Source organism: Setaria viridis, chromosome 4 (assembly GCF_005286985.2).
Source record: "Setaria viridis chromosome 4, Setaria_viridis_v4.0, whole genome shotgun sequence".
Classification (NCBI taxonomy): domain Eukaryota; kingdom Viridiplantae; phylum Streptophyta; class Magnoliopsida; order Poales; family Poaceae; genus Setaria; species Setaria viridis.
Window position 1 is genome coordinate 39885695 of NC_048266.2, and position 19406 is coordinate 39905100.

At 44.4% G+C, this 19406-nt stretch overlaps 3 protein-coding genes across 5 annotated transcripts; 2 read left to right on the forward strand and 1 right to left on the reverse strand.

Moving 5' to 3' along the window:
• Positions 1–1174: 1174 nt before the first annotated feature.
• Positions 1175–15188, forward strand: LOC117851954 (lysine-specific demethylase JMJ17). 3 transcript variants are annotated; one of them, XM_034733865.2, is made up of 33 exons: positions 1175–2687; positions 3919–3976; positions 4383–4505; positions 4588–4645; positions 4715–4851; positions 6864–7022; positions 7101–7187; positions 7724–7894; positions 7981–8133; positions 8225–8410; positions 8480–8545; positions 8665–8760; positions 8908–8994; positions 9122–9238; positions 9327–9543; positions 9632–9696; positions 9862–9920; positions 10007–10138; positions 10218–10374; positions 10461–10790; positions 11050–11250; positions 11347–11408; positions 11616–11691; positions 11949–12095; positions 12172–12299; positions 12596–12716; positions 12792–12865; positions 12942–13086; positions 13221–13370; positions 13756–13851; positions 13927–14022; positions 14104–14315; positions 14685–15188. In XM_034733865.2, the coding sequence occupies exons 1-33, from the start codon at positions 1219–1221 to the stop codon at positions 14911–14913; spliced, it is 5664 nt and encodes a 1887-aa protein (XP_034589756.1). In that variant the 5' UTR covers positions 1175–1218; the 3' UTR covers positions 14914–15188. The 3 variants fall into 3 exon arrangements, with proteins under 3 accessions (XP_034589756.1, XP_072149478.1, XP_034589757.1); XM_034733866.2 differs by having other exon boundaries at positions 1176–2687; positions 9327–9534; XM_072293377.1 differs by having other exon boundaries at positions 9327–9534; positions 11068–11250; positions 13927–14315.
• LOC117851956 (U-box domain-containing protein 33) lies at positions 14922–19083 on the reverse strand. The gene has a single exon (XM_072293384.1). It carries the CDS (start codon positions 16793–16795, stop codon positions 15191–15193), a length of 1605 nt encoding a protein of 534 aa, XP_072149485.1. The 5' UTR covers positions 16796–19083; the 3' UTR covers positions 14922–15190.
• Positions 18654–19355, forward strand: LOC117853724 (zinc finger protein ZAT5). The gene has a single exon (XM_034736010.2). It carries the CDS (start codon positions 18654–18656, stop codon positions 19353–19355), a length of 702 nt encoding a protein of 233 aa, XP_034591901.2.
• Positions 19356–19406: the final 51 nt, after the last annotated feature.

Sequence of the window (19406 nt, forward strand, 5' to 3'; positions counted from 1 at the left end):
GAAAAATCAAAATAACATACAATTTGGAAGGAATCGAGTTCATAGAAAAACTAAAACTACGTATAATTTGGAGGTATAATTTGGAATTGAGTGAGTATACAATACAATTAAACAAAATCATTGTGGCCGTACTTGTTGGAGAAAAAAAGAGAGAGAAGCCAGACGCAGGAGCATAGATCGTGAAGGTCCCGAGTAACGTGGCGTGAGGACCCGGGTTCGAATCCCATTCCTCCCAGTTGTACTATGAGTATGTATCGATATCTTCGCAGCCGTATCCATTCACGTTAGTGTCCATGTGGTGTGTTTGCGTCGAACTCATCATCCCTGATTTTGGTAATAATAGGGGAGTAGGATAGAAAGGCGGCCGCCATGGGCGGACTAGGGTCTCACTAGCGTGGAGCTCTAGTGAGATCCTAGCCCGCCCACGGCGGAAGGGTGGGGGCACGAGAGGGCGGCAAAGAAGCACATGAAGCTGGCAGGAGGTAGAAGATAAAGGTGGGTCGTTGGATGATGATCTGATGACGCTCGAGGTCCAATTGAAAGAGCTGGGCTACGTCCCGGAGATCATACGAACCGTTGGGTCCTAATTTTTTCAGCTCCGCTCCCGAACCATCTCGCCAAACACCTCTAGCTCGCGTTCACCGGCTGCGTTGGACTATAGTGCAACGGCGCAAGGCGGAGTGCATCCACTCGAGGAAAGAGAAGTAGGCATGGAAGCGGTCACGACCGGCGAGGACGAACGTCCTGGAAGAATGATATGGAACGAACAAAAAATGATCATGACGAGTGCGATTGAAATATATTATTTTTAAGATTAATATTTGAATTTTAAATGTATAACTAAAACTGGTTGTTGAATGAGATAATTTCATTTTCAAAATGGCCAAAAATAAAAACAAATAACAACCACAACAAGGACAAGGAAGACTATTTAATTTTTAGAGGGGTTTATTATCTCCTTATTTTTCTGAAGTTGGTGAAGTGGAGCTAAAAAATGTGGAGTTGGTGGAGTGGAGAAGTTATTTTTTCTGGAGTGGAGCAATCCGAAACACGCCTTGCATTTTCTAAAAAAAAGACGAATCACTATATCCAAAAAAGAAAAGGAAAAAAAAAGAAAGGGTCGAAAGGGAGAAAGAAACAAAGAAAAGGGGTCCCAACGCTATCTATCTTCTTCTTCTTCCTCACTTCTCGGTCAGCGCTCTCTAACCCTAACCGGCCATGGGCAAGGGCAGCACCTCCGTCCCTGAGGCGCCCGTCTTCCACCCCACGGAGGAGGAGTTCGCCGACCCCCTCGCCTACGTCGCCCGCATCCGCCCCCTTGCGGAGCCCTACGGCATCTGCCGCATCGTCCCGCCGTCCTCATGGTCCCCGCCTCACGCCCTCGACTTCGCCTCCCTCTCCTTCCCCACCAAGAGGCAGCCCATCCACCGCCTCCTCGCCCGCCCCGCCCCCGCTGACCCCGACACCTTCCTCCTCGACTACCGCCGCTTCCTCAGGGCTTCCTCGGCGCATCGCCGGGGCCGGAGGAAGGGTCTTCCCAAGTCGCCCGCCCTCTCGGATGGTCGCCCGGTCGACCTCTGCCGGCTGTTCCATGCTGTCAAGCGCTTCGGCGGCTACGACGGTGCCTGCGAGGGGAAGCGCTGGGGCGACGTGGTCCGCCTCGTTGACGACAAGGCACCGATGCACGTCTCCGAGTGCGCCAAGCATGTGCTTGCGCAGCTATATTACGAGCATCTCTATGACTACGAGAAGTTCACCAACAGATCGCTGTCACAGGATGGGAATAAGGGGAAGCAGCCAGGTGTGGAATCTGACGAGCAACCCTCGGTTTCTGGTTCACAGGATGAAGTTTCTGATACTGGGGAGATGGCTGAAGAGGTTTCAGGTGTTAGGAGCTGGAAAAGGAGAAATGCCTTCAGTAAGAAATCGGACAGAAATAGTGCGGCATCTGCTGGTGCTCGGAAGCGGAAGAGGAGGAAGCCTGATGCTGCGGTTACTGTGGCTAATGAGGCGCCTGCTGGTGTTCGGAAGCAGAAAAGGAGGAAGTCTGATGCTGGGGCTACTGTGTTTAATGAGGCAGTGGATCAGGTCTGTGAGCAGTGTAGTAGCGGGTTACACGGGGATGTCATGCTCCTATGCGATCGTTGTGATAAAGGTTGGCATTTGTATTGTTTGTCACCACCGCTTGAGCGAGTGCCTCCAGGAAACTGGTATTGCTCAGACTGCCTGAACTCCGATAGAGATTGTTTCGGATTTGTCCACAGGAGGAAGTCCTGCTTGCTTGAGACTTTCCGGCGGTTTGAGGAGAGAGTGAGAAAGAGATGGTTTGGGCAGAGGAGTCCCACCCGTGTTCAAGTTGAGAAGCAGTTTTGGGAGATTGTGGAGGGGAAGGCAGGGGAACTAGAGGTTATGTATGGGAGTGACTTGGACACTTCAATTTATGGGAGTGGGTTTCCTCGTCTCAGTGATCTAGTGCCATCATCTGTGGACCAAGAGACGTGGCGGAAGTATTGTTCGAGCCCCTGGAATCTGAACAATTTCCCAAATCTGCCTGGCTCAGTTCTTAGGACAGTCAGGGATAAAATTGCTGGTGTAATGGTCCCGTGGCTCTACATAGGGATGCTATTTTCATCATTTTGTTGGCATGTTGAGGACCATTGTTTCTATTCAATAAACTATTTACATTGGTACGCATATAATCCCCTGAACTAGCTTGTTGCAAATTGTAAGCACTGGTACCATTGAGTGTTGCCCCATCTAGTCTAGCTATCTAAGTCTTCTTGCTGAATTGTTATCCTATGGCTAATTTTGGGAAACATGTAAACTTGTTTGTCTGTCATTACGGGTAAGCAAGTGCCAATGGCTGAAATTTATATAGGTAAATTTGCGAATCTGTTTAACACTAAGGGCTCATTCCGTTGTTGGAAAGAGTTTGGAACAGATTGCAGAAACCTGCATGTACCATTTATGAACACTTATGTGCCCTGTGTTTTTAGTGCTTGCAGTTCCACTTTAGATATGCAATTTTCACTACTTATTATTTTTTTTCTGGTTCATGGGTTGGTTTCTTGAGTTCTGAAAATTTTAGAGAGCTTGTTTTAAGAAATGCCCCCATTTCATTGATTGATCATGGTCTATTTGGGATCATCTAGCTACATCAAGACATTTAGCACGTCGTGTGAATGCTAATCTTCTATATATCATGGTGTCCATTTTCGGTATTTATGTTTTATTAGACATCAATGAGAAAATGCGCCCCCAGTCCACCTCGCTTAGACTCACAGTTACCTTGAAAAGAAGTGGATCCACCATGATCATGTACTGTGAAGGATGTTGCTGCAGAAAAGTTGTGACACATAGACAGGGGCACCTGCATTGATAATTTGTGATAATAAGCCCGAGCACCCAACCAGCTACAGTAATGCGATGACAGGAAATCAAACAGTAAAAAGAGAAACATGATTGCTGTCGGGTTTATCTAAAAGCCTCTAGCATTTTGTGACGCTAGCTTTAGGGTTCACTTCATATTAGCTAAACATCTGACAGGCGATGATGAAAACATTTCCTGTTCCACAAGAATTGCAGAGTTACTTGACCCACAGTCGTGTAGAGAGCACATGCTTTAACACGCACATTCTTGACAAAAGGCACCCAGATGGCAATATAGAGGCATGCGTGCGCGTTTTGAGAGTCTGTGTAAGAGTATTCAATCATGGTTGTGAGTATAGTACTATTGGCACTAGACAATATCCTTGAAAACGCAGAACATCATATATTCTTGAACAAGAAAAGAGTCCAAAACGTCATATATTTATGAATGGATGAAATGTTTTGATCTTATACAAGAAGTTGTATGTTAACAGAGCATGTAGTAAGTTCATCTTGGGTCAGAATGTGATTATTCTTCTTATGCTTCAGGGGTGAGCCAAAATGTTGGTATGGGGTACCTGGAGCAGAAGCAAACACCTTTGAGCAGGTATATTATATTGTTGTTGACAATATCAATATCTCTGTATCAGTCTTCACACACTTAGGAATAAATTGCATTTTGTTCTTGTACAGCTCCATCTTTCAAATTTTGTGTCTTAAGAGCTGGGGAACTGGAGTTAATTTCTACTAGTATGTTCATTGTTGTTCTAGAGTTCGTTTTTTAGAAAACATTACTGGTTATAGTAAGTTTGCTTATTTGTTCTGTATCTTCTTGTTGTATTATGCTTATGCTTATATACATCGATATTAGGGAAAAAAAGCATACACAATGTTACCTACTTACCCTTTGTTTTATATTTTGAAGAAACAATTAACAAAAATGCTGCCCATGGTTGGCTGCAAGAATGGCTAGTTCTATATTATGTGTAACTTTACATTTTATACTCCTGCAGGTTATGCGCCAGGCCTTACCTGATCTATTTGATGCACAGCCTGACCTTCTTTTTCACCTTGTCACAATGCTGAATCCATCTATTTTACGAGCAAATGGTGTTCCAGTTTATAGTGTAATGCAGGTTAGTGGAAGCTTTGTTTCCTGACATGAAGTTTAAGGACCCCTGGTGTATTTCACTCATCTTTTTTGTTGGCTTTCTTTAGGAACCTGGCAATTTCGTCATTACTTTTCCCAGGTCATTCCATGGTGGCTTCAATTTAGGTAATTCAGGACATCATTTCCCCCCAAATATCCTGTACCAAATTTTTAAATGTATCATTCAAAATTCAGGTTTGAATTGCGCTGAAGCTGTAAATTTTGCTCCTGCTGATTGGTTACCTCATGGTGGAATTGGGGCTGATCTATATCGCTTATACCGTAAAGCACCTGTTTTGTCACATGAAGAGCTTTTGTATGTGGTTGCAAAGGTCAGAATTCGTACCCCCTCCGATTCAAAACACATGTCGTTTCAGGATTCCTGCTGGTCGTTTTTTTCTAAAAAAACTTGACCATCAATATATAAGAAATTACATATATTAACACTTTAACGGCACAAGATAAATGTTAATATATTCAACATGAAAAGTACTTTCAAAATATTCAATAACTTTATATTTTCATAGCAATTGCTGGCCAAAGTTTCACCTTGTAGACCATGTCAAGTATAATTTTTTTCATTTTAGCCCTTTTTTGGTAAGTTTTTTACATTTGGACCCCTGGTGGAAAGAATCCTAGAAATGGACCCTCAGCATGGCGCCATGGGCCACGACACTATATGTGACCGGCACGGCGCTGTTACCTTTGGCACTGTGTTGCACCACGTCAATTCCAGCGTGGCCTAGGTGGAAAATGCACGGCGCCAATTGCCACGGTGCCAGCACGTTCACACACGGTGCTAAGTATCGTGGCGCCGTGCCCTGGACCATCCTTACCCCACCCGTTCCTTCCAGCGCGCTGCCCGTCGCCCCCTTCTAAGAATAGACCTCCCTCTCCACCTTCCTCTGGTGGTGGTGGCTACTCCCAATCTGGACCGCCGCAGTACTCCCAAAGCCAGTACTACTAGGCACCACATCTTTGGTGCTGCACCCGGCTATTTATGTTAACCTAAGGCATGTTAGGTTTAGCAATGGCACGTGTTTACTACACAAATGTGCCATACGTGCCACTGCAAAATGTAATAGATTGTGTAGGTAAAAGGTGTTTGGTGTTGGCATGTTGCATATCGTAGCGTACTGGTAGTGTCATGCAACAATAACTTACCAAAATAGCCTTTTTGGGATGTGTTTCAATATAATGAAAGCCGGATTTTATTTTACTGCAATGCTTTTACAACATATTACTAGGCTATCCATGCAAATTAAACTTATATGCAACAACCAATAATATTTCAACTAAAGCCTTCAACAGCATAAAATAATAAGATAGCCAATCATAATGATGGTTTCATGCTAACAAAATCAAACTAGACCCATGTTCCAACGAGGTGGTGGACCAAGGATACAAGGAGGTGGTAAGCATTTGTGCCACGGCACCACACCACATGGTGCCGGTATATTTTAGCACGACGCCACATAGGTTAGCGCCGTGCATTAACATCACTGCGCCGTGCCATTTGGCGCCGTGAGTTTACACCAACCACCACGTTGGGGTTGACGTGGCGGTGCACGGCGCCGTGCCGTTCACATATGGTGCCAAGACCCATGGCGCCGTGCCGAGGGTCCATTTCTGGGAATCTTTCTGCCAGGGGTCCAAATGTAAAAAACTTTCACAAAAAGGGCCAAAATAAAAAAAAATTATACCCATGTCGATGTCTGAAATGACATATATTTTAATTGGAGAGAGTATTAAGTATTGCTTAGTTGGTTCTTGTATTAATTCAGCGTGATTGTCCTTCTGTCCTTGTGCGATGTCCTTCACATTTCAGAATTTGAAATTTGGGATAGCATGTAAAGTGTCTTTTGATTGTATTGTTCAAAAATGCACTACCATCTTGTGCAGCTGTCATATGTAGCAAAACAGCTTCAGGGTATGAGCATTCTTAGCTTCTTTGCCGCCTAGGCTACAGAATTTGATGTTTCGCTTGTTGAGGATAAGTACTAGCCACTGAAATCTTTAGTATCCATGCAATACTTATTGTTTCACGTCAGGATAAACCAAACTCTCTACATTCATTTTTTCATGTCAAAACGTGAAGAACTTTTAGTTTTATTGGCGATGTTTGTGTTCCCTGGAACCATGATGTTAACATCCATATCCTGTGTTGTAACGGATAAAATGTATGCCGGATTGTAAAACCCTCTGTTTGAACCACATTTTTTAATGAATGGTTAGGTTTTGCATTGGTATATTTATTTTGCGGCACATTGTTCTTATTATATTAACTGTAAGCTGTGTAATGCTAGCTTCTTAACCCTAAATCCATGTTATTTATGTTGGACAGAATGGTGTGGACGCTGAGTCGCTTCCCCACTTGAAGGGAGAAATAGAAAGGCTTTTTATAAACGAGAGAAGACGTCGAGAGGAGCTATGGATTAATGGGATCATCAAATCTAGTCCAATGTTGCCAAGGAGTAACCCAAACTTTATTGGAAGTGAAGAGGTATATAGTAATTTTTTCATCCTATCCTGATAGCTTCATTTGTCTCTTTTGATCAGTGTGAAACTTTTCATTATGCAGGACCCTACATGCATCATTTGTCGGCAGTATCTGTATCTTTCAGCAGTCTCCTGTAACTGCCGATTGTCTTCTTACGTTTGCCTTGAGGTGTGTCTTTCTCATTCCATTGTTTTGCTTATTCAGTTTTTTTACTCTGTCGGAAATCATTCCCTCTCTCGTGAATGCTTATCACAAACACACTAGCTTTTCTCTCTGGTGGACGCACACAAGCACAAAATAGCACAGTTTCTTTTGGTGAATGCGGCCACACTAGTTTTCATCGTTGTTTCATTTATATATAGCTGATACAGGGCTATGCACCTGCCAATGATATCCTCCTAATTAATGCAATCAATGCCTCATATGATCTGCCCATTATTCTCCTTAACTACAAGCCGAAATTAGCTAGCACTAATAGCAATGAACCTAGACACTAGCTGGACACACACAGTATTGTTTCCAACAAAGTCTGCCATACTTATGTGCTCATTCTTTTTTTTTTTTGCTGACAGTGCGAGATGTGAATTTTTCATTTTTCTTTTGTACTGCTCAACCCAGTATTTCTTATTTTCACTGTAACAACTTTCAATGAGCTATTTTTAAGTCAAGTATTTTAATAATCATTGAATTTGTTTCTTTCCCAGCACTGGAAGCATCTTTGTGAATGCAGTCCAGAGAAGCATTGCTTACTTTATCGGCACACCCTTGCAGAGTTGGGTGATTTAGTTTGTGACGTCTCTTTGGCTAGCCTTCCAGGGGACGATGTTAAGCAGAATCCGCACTTGCTCAATGACGTTTGTGTTCCATCTAAAAAGGTTTGATCAATCTTGTCCTTATGTCGGTTCTTGTTGTTGTGGTTTTCTTATATTCTCAAAGGTGTGCTTTATCTGCCTTTTTCCAGGTCAAAGATCGCTATATATCATATGCACAGCTTGCAGAAGATTGGGTTTCAAAATCAGAACATATACTCCAGATGCCATTCCTGGATAAGTCTTATGCCACTGCCTTAGAAGAAGCTGAGCAATTTCTTTGGGGCGACCATGACATGGATTCTGTATGTTTTTTTTCCAAGCATGCTGTGACTTGGCTACATGTCCTCAAGTATTAAATGACTTGTATTAACTGTAGTACTGTGTGCTTCCTAGGTCCGGAACATGACACTAAGACTAACAGAGGCGAAGAACTGGGCCTTGGGTGTTAGAAAATGTCTCTCCAAGATTGAGGACTTTCTGAAAGATAGCTGCTCTGAAAAAGTAAATTATGTGGAAATAGATGAACTAGTTGCTATGAGATGTATCCCGTGCTGTGAGCCTAGTCTTACAACATTGCAGGTAACTGGGTAGTCTTGTAATCCTTACTAGGCTTTTAGGTTACCGATGTTTCAATTTCACCTACTGCAGGCGTATGCAGAGAAAGGAAAAATGCTGATTGATGAAGTAAACAGTGCGCTATCATCTCGCTTAACGGTAAGCAAGACACTTCTCTGTAGTCGACAAAATAAGTTCTTTTTGCATCCTGATATTCTTCTTCCAACTCTTTCATGGAATCTCTTTTTACAATGTTTCTTCTTGCCATGTTATCTTAGGTTGACAAATTGGAAACATTATACTCTAGGGTTTCAGAATTCCCAGTTAAGCTAACACAATCATTGACTTTGTTTCGGGAGATATCTTCTGCAAAGGTATGTGGTGTAAAAATAGATCATCTTACATTTTTACATATGTTTATATGTTAGTTGGATATTCTCCATTAGAGCCCACATTCATTTTTTTTTAAAAATAGCAAGTGTATTAACTCTTGGAATGTTTGCATCTTATTTCTACTGTAGTCCTGGTTGAAGAAAGCAAATGATTGCCTTGAACAGAATAAGCTGGGCACTATTGACATAGATGTCCTCAATAAACTAAAATTAGAGGTTTGTCTTGTTCAGGAACCTTTTGCTGTCAACTAGTTTTTTTGAAGTTCATTCTGACATTCATATGTTTCTGCATAAACTTGTATCCTGAACTGGTATATCTGATAGTATCCTAAAACCTTGATAGATAATACAGCTTCGAGTTCTACTCCCAGAGATTGATATTATTTCAAAGCTGTGGAAAGATGCTGAATCATGGCAAATGCGTTGTCAGTTATACCTCCAAGACTTCCCTGGTCTAGAGGTGGCTATCCCTCCTCCCTTTTCTTTCTTCTGTTATATTTACTTTGAATTAATGTAGATGTGCTATTCCTCTATTGTGAACAATCTAGGAGCTGGAGGGTTTCCTCCTTTCTGCAGATGGTGCCAGTTTTAGCATTCCAGAGCTCAACCGTCTTAAGCAACATTACTTGGATGGTTGCTCTTGGGTGAATCATGCTAAGAACATACTTGGAAAACTTCATACAAGGAGTGACTATCACAATGTTGCCGAGGAATTGACTGGCATTCTGAAGGACGCAGAATTTCTAGGAGTAAAAGGCATGCTGTGTAAATACTTCTGTTTTCATGGATACTGTTGTATTTGAAATGTTTGATTATTGTAAGTCATTTCAAAAGAGTTATTTTTCTAACGCAGTTGATGAATTGCCGATTGTTGAGAAAGAACTAAAGAGGTCCTTATGTAGGAAGCAAGCATCTGAGGTATGCTTTATATGGCTAGTAATTGAGAGTTTGAACACTGTGTTTTTAGGGATCAGAGTTTAAACATTTGTGTTTGGTAGTTTCTGCACCAATTTTTAGGGTGAATATATTCTTTCTATGCCTAGGCAGATGATGAATTGATCATAACGTCCATGCTTGTAATAGGCACTTGCAACAGTAATGTCTATGGATGTGGTTGAAGATGTTTTGAAAGAAGCTTCCATGTAAGTTTACTTGATTGTCAGCTTGTAAGTATTCTTTAGAATGATTATCTAGCTCTGCCTCGCTCTTAAGTTTCTTTTCCTGCCAGACTAACTATTGAAGAGGAGCAACCATTTGTTGATCTGTCTCGGATGCTCAAAGAGGCCACCGCTTGGGAAGAGAAGGCTAGACTAATTCTTGAGCAATCAGCCTCTCTCTCTGAGTATGAAGATCATATGCGGTAATAGTAGTCATGAACTGAATTGGTATGTTCTTTTGCTCTTGAATTGAATGTTACCCTCTAAATCTTCCAATTTCAGGCGTTCAGATGACATAAGAATTATACTTCCGTCTGAACCGCGCATGAAAGCAGAGATTGACATTGCTAAGTTGTGGATAGATAAATGTCAGGCCTATCTGAGACCTAAGTGCAATAAACTTGCACTTGGAGGCTTTCTTCAAGTTGAGGATATCAAGGTTCACAGAATAAGGCTCAGTAGTATTGCATAATTGTTTGTAGTAGTAGGATACTTACTTAACCTTTGTTCTTCATTCTATCACAGGATTTAATCAATCAGGCTGGAAATTTGAAAGTCATTCTTGATACATCAGCACTTAATTCTGTTCTCAATATTGTTGAAAAATGGGAAGGCAACTCACTAAGTCTACTAAGCAATTTGAGAACCTTACTTCATTTGAATCATATTGGCTCTACAGTTGACCCACTTAAAAGAAATTTAGAGGAGCTGCAAGATAAACTGAACACAGAAATTGAAAGTGGGTCATCTCTTGGTTTTGAGTTCAGGGTTCTTGATGAACTGAAAGATTCTTTATTGGTACTAAGATGGATATTGGATTCACTGTCTCTATGCTGCATGATTCCCTTGTTGCAGGTAATTTGTTGTTCAATGTTGGACCTTTTATACGTTCGAGTTTCATGGATGGTAGCTGTCCCATCCTTACTGTAGTGCCATAGTACTGAGTACAATTGTACAATTATTTGAATTCAACCATAAATTTAAATTTTGGTTCACTGTCTTGAGCTTTGTAATCTTCACATGTTTTCTTGCTTTGACATGTGCGTCTTCAATAGTCACAATTGTGTTGCCAAATCTGCAAAGCATAAAACTTATTGTCCTCTTGTGCAAACAGCTAATTTTGATCTTTCAGGATGTTGATAGATTAATTGAAGCAGTAGTCCACCTTCCTGCCTCCTTATCAGATTGTTCTTTGGTTACGTTGTTGATGAGGGGATTGTCTTGTCTAAGAAAAGCACTTATCTTGCTTCCTGATCGTGAAACATCTGTCAAATCCAAATTGAAAGATGTTGAAAATATTTTAGCAGAATTCAAGGTAAGTGTTTTGAAGTGATCTGCCTTTCCTCCATTTGCCATGCACTTGTTCTGTTGTATTTTATTTTAACTGCGCCACCTTTTTTGCCTATCTCAGGAGATTGATGTTCCTTATCTTATAATAACTTCCAAGCTTGAGGATGCTGTTAACAAGCACACGTAAGCTATCTTTATCCAAAATGTGTATGCTAAACATCTCAGAATTTTTGGAGGAAATATGGAATTTTGAGCCCTTGCTTCTGTATTTGTGTTGAATTACATCTTTCCAGAAATCTTTAGAACCATTGCATTCTTCCTAGCCTATCACACTTGGTATTTGGTATGTCATCTGTGCTTTCTCATGTAATAAATCTTCCCTCCTTTCAGTTTATGGACAGAGCAATGTAATACCTACTTCATGCTACCTGATGGCCAGTCTTGGGCAGGGCTGCTAAATCTGAGAGTACGTTATTAATTTATTATTGTTTTGTGTGTCTAGATGCTGAATTTCTTTTTTGTGGGTTTAAATACTTTGCAACATTCTTTTGAAGCCTAATATGTTTTTGCTGCATAGCTGTTTTTTTTTTGGTCTTCATATGTCCTTGCTTATTTGCTGCCAAAATTTATATTTGTAATATATCATCCGCACAGTGAGTTTTGGCCCTTTGAAGTCACTTAAGTGTTAATCCTTATATTTTTCTTGTAACTGTGTCTTTTTAGGACAATGGTCAGTCTGTTGCATTTGATTGCCCTGAGATGGATAAAGTTATTGTTGAGGTTAAAAAGGTTGAAGAGTGGCTCAATCAGTGCCACCGCACTCTATTTCTAGATGGCAATAATAGTTCTTTGCTCTCTGCACTTGTGAAGGTTGGTTTCTATTTCAGGGTTTGCTCTCAGTTTTTTCCTTGAAGAATACTTTGACCAATTTATTTTCTCCTTTCAGATAAGACAATCATTAGATGGTGTTTGCTCGTTACTTGCCGAGGATTGTGTGAAGAAAGGATTATGTGCCATATGTTTATGTGACATGGGAGATAGTCTGGCCTCTAGATGTGTGACTTGTCAAGAATGGTAAAGTCCAGGTGCTAGGGTTGATGTTCCATTGTTTTGTTTTTGAGGGGAAAACCCTACTGTTATATATGTGTAAAAAGAGAGAATTGGTAGGAAGCTCTTGCTGATCTTTTCTGCCCAAGTCATTATGTTAAAATGGAAAAATATAGTGCTAAAAGATGGACGTTTCTAGCATTAAGTCAAGACTGCCGAATAGCTTTTCTCAAAGCTGATATCTTTAGTGCTACATGATTTCGTTTTGTACAATTTTGTTTTGCCTCTTTCGGTGAGTGATGACAGAATGATTGTTTGTACAGGTACCATGACTCCTGCGTGGAAAACCTGTCTGTGTCTACACAAATGACAAGCGAATGCATTTGTCCATTTTGCTCACTTTTGCAAAGTGAGGATCTATTAGAGAACCAAATACATGTAAAGGTAGCTATTAGTTCTTTTAATTTCCATTAAGGCGATGACTGCATTTATAGTCTGAAACATGTGTAAGTGTTTCAGATGTCTAAAGGGAACTGTCCTGCACTTACTGCACTTAATGAACTCCTCTCTTCCGCAACGGGTTTCTGCACGGGGTAATTTTTTTTGAAACTGAATATTTAATTATGATTCAGCTTTCTTATTCTGGTTGGCTAAAAGTTACTTTTACAGGATAGAGGAAATTAATTTGCTAGAAGAAATTGTCCAGAAGGCTCGTAACTTGAATGCCTATTTGATGCAAATTTTGGATGATTCAGGCTCTTATCATGGAGAAGATCTTACTGTCATATGCAAATCTCTTCTAGTTGCTCTGAAGGTGATAATTAGCAGTTTTCCCTCTTTTTGAAAAGCCAATGGTCTTGCGAATTTTTGTCTGTGTTAAAATAACTAATGAATATGCAATTGCTGTTTACTATGAATGACTATATTTTTGGCTACTGTGTTTGATAGGCGACATCAGCTTCTGGCTTGTATGATCACCATGTCAGTTGCAAAATTGAGTCTGTGTTGAGCAGATATTTGTGGAAGAAACAAATTCACAAACTCTTGTGTAGTGGCAAAAAGGCATTGATCGAAGAAGTACTGCACCTTGATAAAGAGGTAACACTGTTTTTATTTTGTGTAAAAAAAAACTAAAGTTGTCTTGTAAGGTCATCTCGGTTGTTCAGTAACGGGTAGAACTTTTCCAATCAGAGTGATACCGGTGTGGGCAACTGAGATGCAGAGGAAATAAAAGTATTAAAGTATGCAGTTTACAGTTGCGTTCCACGTGGAATGAACCCTAAACCCTAAAACGTTAAACCTGTTAAAGAAAAAAAAGGATGTGTTCCATATATGCACGACTTTTTAAGATTGGTCCTGTAGCTGATCTGGTGCAATGAAACATTCACCTGAGACGATCATCAGCGCAGCAAAAATTTCTGTACTGTAAATCTATTTGAATCAATTCTGCCTGACATGTTTCTTACTGCACTAATATTTTCAGGGTTCACATTTAGAAATATTTGGTCAGGATTTCTTCAAGTTGGAGATTAGCAAAATAAAGGAAACCAGTCTGCAGTGGCTGGCCAAAGCAGAAAAGGTGAGGTTTCAGTCCCTTCTACCATTTGTTTATTAGGATGGGAATGAAAATATTCATACCATTTTCTTGATACAGGTTGCATGTGATTCTGGTGAGCTTGCACTAGATCTTGTGTATGGACTTATAGTTGAAGGGGAAAACCTCTCTGTACATTTTGAGAAGGAACTAAAGGTGCATATGCCTAGTGCTAGATATCATAGTTTCTTCGGCATATTGATGGGTTATCTTCTCATTAACACCATTTCATTGCAGTTACTGAGAGATCGCAGTGTTCTCTATTGCATTTGTCGTAAGCCCTATGATAACAGGGCCATGATAGCATGCGATGAGTGTGATGAGTGGTACCATTTTGATTGCATCAATTTGATTGGCCCTCCTCCGGAAACCTTCTTCTGTCCTGCTTGCCGTCCAAATAATGGTGAAGAGTCTATATCGCTTCCACGCTCAGACCATGATGAGGACAGGTATGGGCATTACCTGTAACCATTTCATTCTACTCTTTGTTTGATCATGTAAGGATTGATTGTTGAAGTTATGGGTTGATACATTGGGATAGCATGGCGCTGTGATGTTGGGAATCGTGATTTTTATTTTCTCGTACTATAATGCTAGCAGTGGAATTACAATTTACAATGTGCAAAACTATAAAGCGTTTATGATTATGTGCATGAATATATGGTACAAAGAAATGTTCCATTAATGTGCCATGCTATCACAGGGCCATTTAAGGTGCTGTTGCAATTCAGTTAGTTTGATGCACTAGGCAGTTAAATTTTGTACTGTATATTTAGTCTTGTGGCCTCTAGAATGACTCCTTTTCGCTTCCTTGGCAGATCGAGCACCGGAGGTGGAGCTCCTCCGCACACTCCCCCTGCATCTTGCGATGCACCAGGCAGAGCGGTGGATGCTAACAAGTGTGAGAAACGAGGGAAATCCCAGATTAGGGTCGACTTGATAAAGATTCTGCGTTGCCATGGTGAAACTGATGGGTCGTGGAGGGAGGGCAAAAGGGTTCCACATCGAACAGCTCGAAGACGCAGTAGTTTTGTCGGATTGTTATGAAGTGCCAATTGTGTTTGTCCGACGTAGGTCTTTAGCGGTTTAGCCCGACAATGTAGGTTGATTCTTTTAGTTAGAAGCAACCAATCCATGAGTAGTTGTTTTCCGTCTAATTTGTAGCCTGCCAGAAATAAAATAATAGCATTCATTCATTCATTCATTCATGCAATGATGCCTTGCTGTTGACTAGGTAACATTCTTGTTCCTTACTGTATGTAATTGTTGCACAATGATGTAAACGTACAAGTAGGAAAATGGATTATCTGGATGCGTGCTCATATTATATGGTGGCAAACGACTGCAGTGTGTGGGCCACCATCTCGCCGGCGAGGTCCGGCCGGTTGTGGCTTGCCATCTCGCAGCAGCTGAGTGCGAGATGGGCCAGCTGCTCCGCCTGCTCCGGCGTGTAGGGCCAGTCCCCCGCTGAGGCGTCGAGGATGTCGGCGACCCTGCCCTCGGTGAGCGCGGCCCGCACGTGCCTTGCGAGCCCCATGGGCGGGCGGCCGGTGAGCAGGCGGAGGAGGAGGACGCCAAAGGCGTAGGCGTCGGAGGTGGGGCGCAGCTCGCCGGAGGCGAGGAACTCCGGGTCCACGTACGCCACCGTGTTGGCGGAGAGCGTGCAGTGCATCAGCACGTCGGGCTCCAGCAGGCGGCACAGGCCGGAGTCGGCGAGCTTGCTGCTGCTGCTGCTGGTGGTGAGCAGGACGTTGGGCGGCTTGAGGTGGCCGTGGACCACGCCGTTGTCGTGGAGGAAGATGAGCGCGGAGCGCACCTCGGCGGCGATGCGCGTGCGCTCCGGCCACAGCAGCGGCTTCTTATCAGGATCAGCGATGAGGCGGTCGTCAAGGCTGCCGGCGGGGAGGTACTCGTAGACGAGCGCCGGCGCCTGCGGAGCGGAGCACGCGCCCAGGAGCGGCACCACGTTGGGGTGCCGCAGCTTGCGCAGCGCCTCCACCTGCTGCTGCTGCAAGGCGTGCTGGTTGTTGAGCACCTTGATGGCCACCGCCACCCCATGGCTCTGGCTCTGGAGGACGGCCCTGTAGACGGTGCCGTAGCCGCCCTGGCCCAGCCTGAGCGACTCGTCCAGGTTCTGCGTCGCTTCCATCAGCTCCTCGTACGACAGCTCCACCAACTCCTCCAGCAGTCTGTCGCGGAGCGCGGCGGCTTCTCGGAGGGCGGCGTCTCGCTGGCGGCGCAGCTCCTCCTGCTCGCGTTCCAGCGTGAACACAAGGCAGTGCGCCTCGGACAGCTTCTCCTGCAGGTCCTGGATCACGCGCTTGGAGCTCACCAGCTGGGCCTCCAGCGCGGCCACCTGCTCGTCCCTCCTCTCCCGTTCACGTCTCAGCACCTGGGCCTCGGCAAAGATGCTCTGGATGTCCTCCTCCTGCTGCTGCTGCTGGAGGTGGTGGTGGTTGTCGTCCCAGCAGAGACGATGCCCACCTGATGCTGATGGATGCTGGGCACCTGCTGCTTGCTGGCCATGGCTCTCAGCAGCATCAACAACAACAGCTGGTGGCCTGGTGCAGACGAGGTTGCCTTTGCAGAGGAACCAGATGGCGCACTGCGGGTGAGCCTGCTGCTGCACGCTCACCGCCGTCCTCGAGCTCGGCGCCCTCATCTTGCTGCTGTACCGCTTGTCCGCCGCCGCTCCCACCACCAGCCGCCTGATGCCGTTCTGCACCACCAGCCGCAGTATCCCCTGCGCCACGTCGCCGTCGCCGGACACCGTCTCCACCTTGCACACGGCGGCCACCTTCACCTTGGCGCAGATGGCACGGTACTTGGCCATGGCCCGGGTCATGGCCTGCGTCTCCGCCTGCCTGAACGCCGACACCTCGGACTCGTGCAGCTTCTCCGCGGGGAAGCTGGCGCCCACTGCGCGCATACAGTATATACATGTTTATATGTATACATATATACATAATGAACTACGAACGTACTGAATGGGATGGTCTTTGCCGGGCGATGGACGTGCAGCAGCACCACCGTCGCGTTCCCCTTCATCTTGTCGCCGCCGGTAGTGATGACGGCGTCGAGGTTGCTGAGCACCCACTTGAGGTTGGCCTTGCACTCCTTCACCTCCTTCCCCACCGCCACGCCCACTACCAGGCCGGCTTCCTCATTGCTGTCGTCACCCTCCTGCTGTTCGTAGGCGCCGCTGCTGATCATGCCCGACGACAAGGACGACGACGACGACACCCTGCCAGTGCTGCTGCTGCTCCATGTCCTCGTGCTCCTGCTCACGTCCGCCGTCTCGCCGCCGGCAGGAGTAGTAGTGGTGCGGAAGAACATGGTCGTCGACACCAAAATGTGGCAATGGCAATCAAGCCGTGCTGCCCTGTGCCTTCATCGTATATGCAATGCATATGTAGTGCTCGCCATGACTCCCCTTTGAAGTTAGTTTCAATTTCAACAAGTAATTAGGACCAGGCCAATGCATGCATCGAATCCAGATAGCAAGCTGTACGTGTGCAGCATGTTTCAATTCTCAAAATTTAATCGAATATCCCATGCATATATATCCACCCCCATCATCTTATACTATTATCCTAGCTAGCTAGTGCTGGAATAACTGGTATACTCTAATTAATTAATGGAGTTGTGTTAAATTAATACCACATGCACGCAAATTATTAAATCGATCTAATTCTCAAACCTTTGACCCAAACAAAAGTACTTGCATTTGGTAATCAATTCAAATCCATATCCCTGCAGCTTGACCTTGCATTGTTATTATATTCTTGAATGTATAAGATTAATTAACTAAGACGTATTAGCCGGTCAACGACACACCAACATACATGTCAAACTGTATATACATACGCAGCATCTGTCGGAGGGATCTGGTTCCATAAGGCCATTGCATTTCATATTTGTGTTTCCAAAAATTCCATATAAGCAAGATGATAACTAATTCATGGTTGAAATAGCTCCACACAATGCAAAGTTTCATTAGTTGTTGTTTCCAAAGTTACATGCAAGACACAAGACACCTATCTCTTCGCTAATTCATTACCACATCATAGAAAACGCTGACGTGCACTCTATTTAATGAGAATGAAACCCCTGCTGAGAATGGCCTAATGTCGAAGCCAAGGTGATCATAAACGCGGGTGTAGTGTTATCCCTATGGTCATGTGGTGGAATCTATCCACCTAAATTCGAATATCTATATATAGTTAACGTATGGCTGTTCATACATATTTAACTGCGATATTCTTTCCAGTACTAAGTGATGTGTACATCTATATGACACTGTTGTAACGCGATTTGCAACATTGATAGGAGACGTTGTGGTGATTTCATTATTATCAAAATTTGCAACATTCAGGTCTGTTCAACGCTGGTGTCTCACACTCCAAATAATTTTCGAAAACCTCCTTTGATTTCGATGCCATGTTAATAACAAGCCAAGTACTACATGGGTGCGATTTGTTGAAAAAACATTCACCAAACAACTCATGATGTATGTTTGTCTTAGATTATTTTCTTGCAGTAAAATTGAAGTCCTGAGCCACGGCGCATGCATTCTCTGTGGTTGTTGATAATTGGCTTGTTTTTTTGCTATCTAAGGAGAGGAAGAAATTGACGTACGTCCAGCATCGTCCTATCCTATTCATCACAGTGCTATATGGAGTATGCGCGCTATATCGGAGCATCCATGTCCATTTTGCCTCTCCCTGCCCTCTCTCCTACCTTTGCCACAGAGATGCGCGAGGAGGCGGAGAGCTAGAGACCCGCTCATGGCCACGCCGCCGGCCTACATCGCCGGAGCACACAAGCAGCGCGCCAAGCGACGTCGCCAGTGCTCCTCGTTGCCGTCGCCCGCTTCGTCATCCTCATCCCACAGCGGCAGCACCACCACGCAGCAAGAGGAGGAAGACGAGGCGGCGGACATGGCCAAATGCCTCATCCTCCTCGCCCAGGGTCCAGCCGCCACCGTAATGGAGCCAGCAATGCCAGTGCCGGTGCCGGCACCCCCCAGGCCGACGACGACCCAGCGGCCGCCGTCGTCATACGAGTGCAAGACGTGTAACAAGTGCTTCCCCTCCTTCCAGGCCCTCGGCGGCCACCGCACCAGCCACAACAATGACAAGATCAAGAAACCGCGGCGGCCGGAGGCGGAGGCCGCCGCCGCTGCTGCTGTCACCACGACGCTTAGCCTGCGCACAGCGGCGGTGGCTGGGAGGCCGGCGGCGGCGCACGAGTGCTCGGCGTGCGGTGCCACGTTCGCATCCGGGCAGGCGCTTGGCGGGCACATGAGGCGCCACCGGCCGCTCACGGCGGGGGCCGCGCCTGAGAGCGTGGTCACCGCCGAGGAGACGAGCGCAGGAGGCAACAACGTCAGCCTGGAGCTGGACCTCAACCTGCTGCCGGCGCCGTCAACGGAGCAAGAGGTGACATCCCCGGCATTGGCAACAAAGCGCACGCACCACTTCAATTGATGCTACCTTTTTTTTTTGTTTGTCTTGTTACAAGCAGGCAGTAAGTACTTG